General features: G+C 57.3%; 1 protein-coding gene across 1 annotated transcript in view; it reads left to right on the top strand.

The window, feature by feature from the left end:
- The window catches only part of CROCC (ciliary rootlet coiled-coil, rootletin), a 54991-nt gene that overhangs the window by 23298 nt on the left and 22269 nt on the right, over positions 1-9424 (top strand). Inside the window, exons 13-21 of the mRNA XM_011998476.1 lie at positions 19-163; positions 814-960; positions 1305-1535; positions 2710-2903; positions 3178-3305; positions 5038-5207; positions 7651-7830; positions 8569-8703; positions 9079-9222. Coding sequence (XP_011853866.1) covers positions 19-163; positions 814-960; positions 1305-1535; positions 2710-2903; positions 3178-3305; positions 5038-5207; positions 7651-7830; positions 8569-8703; positions 9079-9222 — 1474 coding nt within the window. The remainder of the gene's footprint in view (positions 1-18; positions 164-813; positions 961-1304; positions 1536-2709; positions 2904-3177; positions 3306-5037; positions 5208-7650; positions 7831-8568; positions 8704-9078; positions 9223-9424) is intronic.

Here is a 9424-nt window from a genome sequence, read left to right as displayed (position 1 = left end):
CCGCCCTCTGTCCCGCAGCCATAGACAACTAGAGCAGCTGGAAGGGAAGCGCTCAGTCCTGGCCAAGGAGCTGGTGGAGGTGAGGGAGGCGCTGAGCCGCACCACGCTGCAGCGGGACATGCTGCAGGCCGAGAAGGCCGAGGTGGCCGAGGCGCTGACCAAGGTGGGTCCCTGTTTGCTGCACAACCACAAACCTACCTCTGACCCCCAGCCCCAAGACTTCTCGCTCTGGCATGGACTGGTCCCAGTGTCAGGCAGACCTCTGAGCCTGGTCACAGACTGACCCCTTCCTTCTGGATACAGGCTGATCTTTGTTGCAGGCCACAGACCTCTGGACCTCTGGTCCCAGGTAGAAGTGGGTTGACCTCTCTTTATGGCCATATCCCTGCTCTTGTAGATGCTCTTGGGGGCAGTGCCTAAAGCTCAGGGTCATCCAGTGCCTGAGACTCAGCTCCTGGGGCCTGAGAGTTGGGGCTACAGCCCAGAGAGTCCTTGGCGGGGGGGCTGGCCTTGTCCGCTGCAGCCTGGGCTCTGAGCAGTGCTATCCCTAGACCCTACTCAGGGGATCCTCTGAACTCTGGTCCTGCCCTGCAGCTTGAGCTATTTTTGCACAGCTCTGTGTTGTGTGGCTTTTCAATGGCTCCATAAGCAGCAGGCTTTCTGCGGTGATTTTTTTTCCATCTCACGCTGCGTCCCCTCCTTGTCTCCCCTCCCCTGTCTCCGAGGGTCCATCTCTCTGGGTCTCTTCTTGTCTCTCCTCACCTCCTCCCGACCTTTCTGCCTTTCGTCATCTCTGAGGGCCTGACTCTGCAGGCTGAGGCTGGCCGCGTGGAGCTCGAGCTCTCCATGACCAAGCTGAGGGCAGAGGAGGCCTCCCTGCAGGACTCCCTGTCCAAGCTGAGCGCCCTCAACGAGAGCCTTGCTCAGGACAAGCTGGATCTGAACCGCCTTGTTGCCCAGGTACGCTGTGCACCTGCAGGCGCACCTGCCTTGCCCACCCGTCCTCTCCACTCAGTGAGGCACCCTGGGCCCAGCCCTGCACCTGTCTTGGCCGCTGCCTCCTTTTTTGTCTCTGGTTCTCTGTCTGTCTCCGTCTGTCTGTCTATCCTCTCTAGGCGTCAAAGCACAGAAGCTCCATGGGCCCTCATCTCCCCCTCCCCAGCGTCCCACACACCCAAGGGCACTGTCCCTTATTCCCTTGGAGCCTCCCCTGGGCTATTGTGGGTGGTAGGTGGGTGGAGAAGGCATCCTGGTCCTGGGAGGGGCGCCCTGCTCATGAGGCCCCACTCGTACCCGGCCCACAGCTGGAGGAAGAAAAGGCCGCCCTGCAGGGCCGGCAGCGGCAGGCAGAGCAGGAGGCCACAGTGGCGCGGGAAGAGCAGGAGCGGCTGGAGGAGCTGCGGTTGGAGCAGGAGGTGGCACGGCAGGGCCTGGAGGGCTCCCTACGTGTGGCGGAGCAGGCCCAGGAGGCGCTGGAGCAGCAACTCCCCACGTTGCGCCATGAGCGCAGCCGGCTGCAGGAGCAGCTAGCGCAGGTAGGCCAAGCCGTGTGTGGGGGCGGTGTGGACAGCATGTGGGGCAGGCCGGGCTCCCAGCCCCTGGCATCCAGTCCTGGGTTAAGTCACAGGCTCTGGAGCCTGCTTCTGGGTTAAATCCAGCCCCACTTCTGCTAGCTGGGGACCTTGGACAAGCTGCCCAACCTCCCCATACCTCAGTTGCCCCATCTGTAACATGGGGCTAGCCGGGCACAGTGGCTCACACCTGTAATCCCAGCACTTTGGGAGGTTGAGGCGGATGGATAACAAGGTCAGGAGATCAAGACCATCCTGGCTAACACAGTGAAACCCTATCTCTACAAAAAATTAGCTGGGCATGGTACCTGGTGCCTGTAGTCCCAGTTGCTCGGGAGGTTGAGGCAGGAGAATCGCTTGAACCCAGGAGGCAGAGGTTGCAGTGAGCTGAGATGGTGCCACTGCACTCCAACCTGGGCAACAGAGTGAGACTCCATCTCAAAATAATAATAATGATAATAATAATGATACAGATTAATAAGAGGTCAAGACTTTTAGAATTGGAATCTTAGACTTTTGGGAACATCACATCTGGAAGAGACCTTAGGATTTGAAGGATCCAATGACCTTCATGCAGTGTCTATCCTGGAGCCCCTGGGTTTCTGGGAGGGGCCTCTAGAGGATGGGGCAGGGGGTGCAAGGAGCAGGGTGCAGGTCTCCACCTTGAGGCCTGCTGAGCAGCTACACTTGTGTCTGTTTTCTATATTCAACTTCTCTGCAAGTTTAGCATAATACAAGGGTTCTGTTACTTGTTAGTCCCAAAGCTGAGTGAGGGCCCTCGTTTTTTTTGGTTTTGTTTTTTTTCTTTTTCTGAGACAGAGTCTTGCTCTGTTGCCCAGGCTGGAGTGCAGTGACATGATCTGGGCTCACTGCAACCTCCGCCTCTGGGGTTTAAGCTGTTCTCCTGCCTCAGCGTCCCAAGTAGTGGGGACTACAGGCGTGCACCACCATGCCCAGCTAATTTTTGTATTTTTAGTAGAGACAGGGTTTCACCACGTTGGCCAGGCTAGTCTTGAACTCCTGACCTCAAGTGATCCACCAGCAAAATGCTGAGATTATAGGCATGAGCCACCGGACCCAGCCTGTTTGTTTTTTGAGACAGATGTGTATAAGAGACAGGTCTCTGGGTGGGGGCCAGCTCTCCCGGCAGCTGAGCGGGCGGGAGCAGGAGCTGGAGCAGGCCCAGCGGGAGGCCCAGCGGCAGGTGGAGGCGCTGGAGCGAGCGGCCCGGGAGAAGGAGGCGCTAGCCAAGGAGCGCGCTGGCCTGGCTGTGCAGCTGGCGGCTGCGGAGCGTGAAGGCAGGACCCTGTCAGAGGAGGCCACACGCCTGCGGTAAGGCCTTGGGCTCTGCCCAACCTGCCTTGGGGGGTCCTCCCGGGGCCACACCATGACCAGCCACACCCAGGCATGGGCCCCCAGGGGCAGTTACCAAGGAGTCTGGCTTGCCAACACGTCCTAGCTGTGGCTCAGGCTTCCCCAGGGAGTGTGGACCTGGCCAGGCAGGTAGGTTGGCACTTGGCCCATGCCTGGCCACTCCCTGAGATCCACAGTTTCCTGGGGCCAGGGAGGCTGAGTCCCAGGGCCTCAGGGACTGTATGTGCTGCAGCTTGGAGAAGGAAGCCCTGGAGGGCAGCCTGTTTGAGGTGCAGCGGCAGCTGGCCCAGCTTGAGGCCCGCCGGGAGCATCTGGAAGCCGAGGGGCAGGCCCTGCTGCTGGCCAAGGAGACCCTTACTGGTACGAGGGGCTGGGGACTTGGGGGGAACACCAGGCTCCAGCCCAGACTGCAACCTCCCAGGGTCTGGGGTCTCACAGAAGTTGGGAGCACTGGAGTAGGAGTCTGGCTGGTCTGGGTTCTAGTCCTGTGCCACCACTTAGACCTAACCTTCCCTTGAGTAAGCCCCTTTCCTCTCTGGGCTGCAGATTCCTCATCTGATTATTAGAGGTGTCAGTGCCCACCTTCTAAGCCTATTGCCAGGATGACGTGGGAAAAGCGTGTAAGGCCGTGGCATGGTGCCTGGCTGAGTCAACAGTAACTACAGTTCATCCCTCATCAGGCCTGTTAGAAAGTCGAGTTCTCTGTGGTTTTCAGATGACTCTCTTGGTCCCCAAATCCCAGCCCCGCTTCCCTACACCGTTTCCCATCCAGTGTCTGAACTCAGGGCTTCTTTCTGCTCACCTAACATTAACTAAGCACCTACTTGGGTCATGGAAATTAATTTTCCTGTCCATGTACACCTGAGCCAGACAGAACCAGGAAGGGATTTCCAACCCGGGAGATGGTTTTTAGATAGTGGCTATACCATTTCCATTTCCTGTAGTCATTTCCATTAATACTGATAGTTAACGTTTGACAGGCATGTTTATGTCAGTCATTAAAGGAGATGCTTTATGTGTAGCTGTGCGGCTTTGGGAAGTCGCTGCTGATCTCCTCTGAGCCTCCGTTTCATCATCTGTTAAATGGGGATGAGGATAAACTACCCAGGCATGTTATGAAGACAAAATGAAGTTATATCTAGAATACTTAGCTGGGTGCTTAACCTATAGTTAGTGCTGAGTCAGTAATAGGGTTGTTTTTTGTTTGTTTGTTTTGAGACAGAGTTTCACTCTTGTCGCCCAGGCTGGATTGCAATGGCATGATCTCGGCTCACCTCAACCTCCACGCCTCCCGGGTTCAAGCAATTCTCCTGCCACAGCCTCCCAAGTAGCTGGGATTACAGGCATGTGCCACCACGCCTGGCTAATTTTGTATTTTTAGTAGAGACAGGGTTTCACCATGTTGGTCAAGGTGGTCTCGAACTGTCGACCTCAGGTGATCCACCTGCTTCGGCCTCCCAAACTACTGGGATTACAGGCATGAGCCACCGGACCCAGCCTGTTTGTTTTTTGAGACAGAGTCTCGCTCTTGTCGCCCAGGCTGGAGTGCAATGGTGCAATCTCGGCTCACTGCAACTTCTGCCTCCCTGGTTCAAGCGATTCTCCTGCCTCAACCTCCCAAGTAGCTGTAACAACGTACGCCCACCACCACACCTGTCTAATTTTTGTATTTTTAGTAGAGACAGGGTTTTGCCATGTTGGCCAGGCTGGTCTCGAACTCCTGACCTCAGGTGATCCACCTGCCCCAGCCTCCCAAAGTGCTGCGATTACAGGTGTGAGCCACTGCGCCTGGCCTAGGGTTGTTATATCTTTGGCATCCTTCCCATTTGGGAGGCCTTCTTATCAGTCATTTTATGCCTTTAATGCCATTCTAGGTAGGCAGGAAAGGGGTCAGGGCCAGTGGGCCCATGTAGCAGATAGGGAAACTGAGGCCCAGAGAGGGCAAGCCAATTCTTCAAGAGGACCCAAACTAGCTGCCAGGCAGGCCCTCTGCCTCTGGGATTTTGCCTATGTGGCTCACCTGGCCTAAGTCTGCTGGCCCAAGGAAAAGTTTGAACCCAACCCTGCCCTTTCCTCCATTCCTCTTGTGCAGGGGAGTTGGCGGGCCTGCGGCAGCAAATAATAGCTACACAGGAGAAAGCCAGTCTAGACAAGGAGCTGATGGCCCAGAAGCTGGTGCAGGCTGAGCGGGAGGCCCAGGCCTCTCTGCGGGAGCAGCGGGCAGCCCACGAGGAGGACTTGCAGCGACTCCAGCGCGAAAAGGTTCAGGCAGCTGGGGAGGGGTGGGCAGGCCTCAGAGCCAGTGTCTCATCGTCGTTCTTCCTCTGCCTTCGTCTCTACATCTGTGAAATGGGACTTCCTTCCTCTCTGTTGTGGGGGCCCTGGGGACAGCTGGGAGGACTTGGGGTGCGGGCAGTGGGGGAGGTTGTGGTCCTTATTAGACATGCAGATTCCCAGGTCCCAAATCTGGTCTAGCCCTGGTAATCCTGATGCAGAGGGTCCACAACCACATTTGGGAAATGCTGACCTAACATACAGCAGGAAAGCACTTTCATTTGCTAAGTACTGTTTGCATATGAAGGGCCACTCAGACCTGAGTATATAGAAAGGCAAGGGGCCAGGGAAGTTACTAGAACACTGACTCTGGGGTTACATTGCGTGGGTTTGAATGTAATCTTGGTCACTTACTGGTGATGCTACCCAAGGTGTCTGTGCCTTCATTTCCCCACCTGTAGAAATAGGGACAGGATAGTGGAAGGTATTGAGGATGAACTGAGACCATCCGCATAGAGGGCTGAGCATAGTGACTGGTACTTAGCAAATGCGCCATAAGTTATTATTGCTGGCACTGGCATGCTCTCCAGAGTGGCCCTCAGGACAGGAGCCCTGAGCCACCAAATCCTAGACAGGGCTACCTCCGACAGAGGTGCAGCCTATGACTGCATGGCTCCAGGGGATGCCATGCACCCTGCAGGCCCCATGGCCTTGGGTGGTTGTTATCATGCTTCTCCAGCAGGTGGCGATAAAACTCTTTTTTCCTTTTCTTTTTTTTTTTTTTTTGAGACGGAGTCTTGCTCTGTCGCCCAGGCTGGAGTGCAGTGGCCGGATCTCAGCTCACTGCAAGCTCTGCCTCCTGGGTTCAGGTCATTCTCCTGCCTCAGCCTCCCGAGTAGCTGGGACTACAGGCACCCGCCACCTCACCCGGCTAATTTTTTTGTATTTTTTAGTAGAGACGGGGTTTCACCTTGTTAGCCAGGATGGTCTCGATCTCCTGACCTCGTTATCCGCCCGTCTCGGCCTCCCAAAGTGCTGGGATTACAGGCTTGAGCCACCGCGCCCGGCCTCCTTTTCTTTTTTGAGATGGAGTCTCGCTCTGTTGCACAGACTGGAGTGCAGTGGCGCAATCTCGGCTCACTGCAACCTCTACCTTCTGGGTTCAAGCGATTCTCCTGCCTCAGCTTCCTGACTAGCTGGGATTACACGAACGCATCACCACGCCTGGCTAATTTTTGTATTTTTAGTAGAGATGGGATTTCACCATGTTCCTCAGGCTGGTCTCAAACTTTTGACCTCGTGATCCACCTGCCTCGGTCTCCCAAAGTGCTGGGATTACAGGCATGAGCTACGGTGAAGCTCTTAAAGAAGGGGCAGCTTGGCCGGGCGTGCTGACTCATGCCTGTAATCCCAGCACTTTGGGAGGCCGAGATGGGCGGATCACAAGGTCAGGAGATCGAGACCATCCTGGCTAATACGGTGAAACCCCATCTCTACTAAAAATACAAAAAAATTAGCCAGGCATGGTGGCGGGTGCCTGTAGTCCCAGCTACTCAGGAGGCCGAGGCAGGAGAATGGCGTGAACCCAGGAGGCTGAGCTTGCAGTGAGCGGAGATCACGCCACTGCACTCCAGGCTGGGCGACAGAGCAAGACTCCATTTAAAAAAAAAAAGAAAGAAAGAAAAAAAGGCAGGCACCTGCCCCTGGGCTCCCCAGGTGGGCTGCTCTTTGCCTGTGGGCTCTGCCTGCCCGCCTTTCCAGTCCCCAGGGATCTAAACTCCTGTGACCTCCCCCTTGCTCTTCTTGCCCTTTGCATTGCCTGGCTTGGCCTCATTAATGTCCCCTAGTCTGTGTTCTCTCCAGCTCCTCTGGCAACCCCTGACCCCATTCATTCGTCACAGCCAATCCTAACTACCCTCCATCCCAACCCCAGTCCCTCTTCCACAGCTGTTGGAACATCCCCTAAGCTAAAAATCAGATTGCTCCTTGTCACCTTGGCTGGAGTCCTCTCTCCCACTCCCCTCACTGTCCTTAGAATCCCTGTGGCCCACATGGCCTGGCCTGGCCCGGCCACTGCCTGGGGCTCTGGCACTGTGGCTCACTGCGTCCCGTTTCCCTCTGCACCCTGCATCCTCTAGGCCTTTCCAGGGGCTGTGCTCTTGGCCTGGGGTTCTTTGTCTTTTCTCTCTACCTGGCTGACAGCTGCTTGTCCCTCCTCGGGATCACGTTGGGACCACCAGGCCAGCCCACTGCTGCTCCTTGGCACTTTCAGAAAGCCCTGGCGTGTCTCCGTCACCCCCTTGTAGTTACCTGGTCACCCTCCCTGTCGCTGAGGGTATGGGGGCCAGATGGCTCTTGCTGCCCTGATGTCTTGGGGGGTCTGCCTGGGCCCCTCCTGGTGTGTCACATGTGTCCGGTCCTGGCCCCCTAGGAGGCAGCATGGCGGGAGCTGGAGGCTGAGCGGGCCCAGCTGCAGAGTCAGCTGCAGCGTGAGCAGGAGGAGCTGCTGGCCCGGCTGGAGGCCGAGAAGGAAGAGCTGAGTGAGGAGATTGCTACCCTGCAGCAGGAGCGCGACGAGGGCCTCCTCCTGGCTGAGAGCGAGAAGCAGCAGGTTCGTGAGCCCTGGCGTGGCCTCTGCTGCTCTCTGAGCTGCTCCTGTTCTGGGGTGGACCCCACTCCGCCACATGGCAGCTAAGAGCCCTGGGGCAGGCCACTGCCTTCTTGGGGTCCTCTGTTTCCTCACCTGCAGGATGGGAGGATTAGAAGAGGGTTCGTGAGGCCTTGCTGTGCTCCATGCCTGGTACACAGTGAGCACTCTCTGAGTGACAGTGACAGTTGTGACACCAGGAAAGCTGTTCCGTATTCTCCCATGCCTCGTCCCACCCAGGCCGGGCATGGATCCTCAGGGCTGCCTTCTGAGCAGTCCCCACGATGCCCACAGGCATCAGCTGATCCGTCCCCACAAATAACAAGTCCCTAACTTTCCCATAACGTAACGGAGACAGGGCAGACTGTGCCCATCTCCTCTCCTCACTAGCTGTGTACCTGGGTGAGTCGCTTTACCTCCTTGAGTCTAGTTTCCTCATCTGTAAAATGGGTAGAATGAAAGACTCTGCTGTCAGGGTGCTGTGGCGGGTCAGTGAGCTCCATGAGTGGTATCCACGTCCGGGATTCTTGTGACTGCCCTTGTGCCCTCTTCCAGGGCTGCACATCTGCCCTGGGTCCACCTGCGGTGGTACACTCAGGCCTCTAAGCCCCCAGTGGGCACATTTCCCAGGCAGGAAGAAGCCTGAGCATGCCCCCAGGACCAGCCCATCCCCTAAGCCCTTTGTCCCCTGCCTCTGCCCAGGCCTTGTCTCTGAAGGAGTCTGAGAAGACGGCGCTGTCAGAGAAGTTGATGGGTACACGGCACAGCCTGGCCACCATCTCCCTGGAGATGGAGCGGCAGAAACGAGATGCCCAGAGCCGGCAGGAGCAGGACCGGGTAGGGCGGGCTGGGCAGCTGGGCTGCTGTCTCATAGAGAGGCACATCCCTGGCTGAGGAGGCCCCACCACGGGGAGGCATGGCCCCATCCTGGAGAAGCTTCCAGGCTGTGGGAGAGGAGGTTTAGCCCTTCCTTTGGGAGCCCCCATCTGAGGGAGGTGGCTCAGCCCTGCCCTGATGAATCCTTTGGGCCTGAGGGAGAGCCTGGCTACACGGGCAGCACTCACGATGCATCCAGGGGTTGGCAGAGGGTCCAGCAGGCCAGCGGGAGGGGCCTTGTTTAGAGCTGAAAGTGGACAGTGCACCGAGCAGGTTGGGAGCAGCCAGGGCCTGGGGACACAGCAGGACCAAGTCTGAGGAGCCCCTCTGTCCCAGAGCACCGTGAACGCTCTGACGTCCGAGCTGCGGGACCTACGGGCCCAGCTGGAGGAGGCTGCTGCAGCCCATGCCCAGGAGGTGAGGAGGCTGCAAGAGCACGCCCGAGACCTGGGCAAGCAGCGGGACTCCTGTCTTCGCGAGGTGAGCAGCCGCCCCCTCTTCTGAGCAGCATACCCTAAATGGCGCTGTGTGCCTGGGGGCCTAGTTCCCCAGGGCCCCGGAAGAGTATAAGATTCCTCCCTGCATGTGAGGACCAATGAATAGCACTTAGAAAGGAGGCAGCAAGCATTGTGAAGCGCCTGTTGTGTACAGGTGGGATTTAGCAAGCATTGTGAAGCGCCTG

This window comes from Mandrillus leucophaeus, unplaced genomic scaffold (assembly GCF_000951045.1).
Source record: "Mandrillus leucophaeus isolate KB7577 unplaced genomic scaffold, Mleu.le_1.0 Scaffold571, whole genome shotgun sequence".
Taxonomy (NCBI): Eukaryota; Metazoa; Chordata; class Mammalia; order Primates; family Cercopithecidae; genus Mandrillus; species Mandrillus leucophaeus.
Note: the sequence above shows the minus strand (reverse complement) of the source record. Positions and strands in the feature narration are given on the sequence as shown.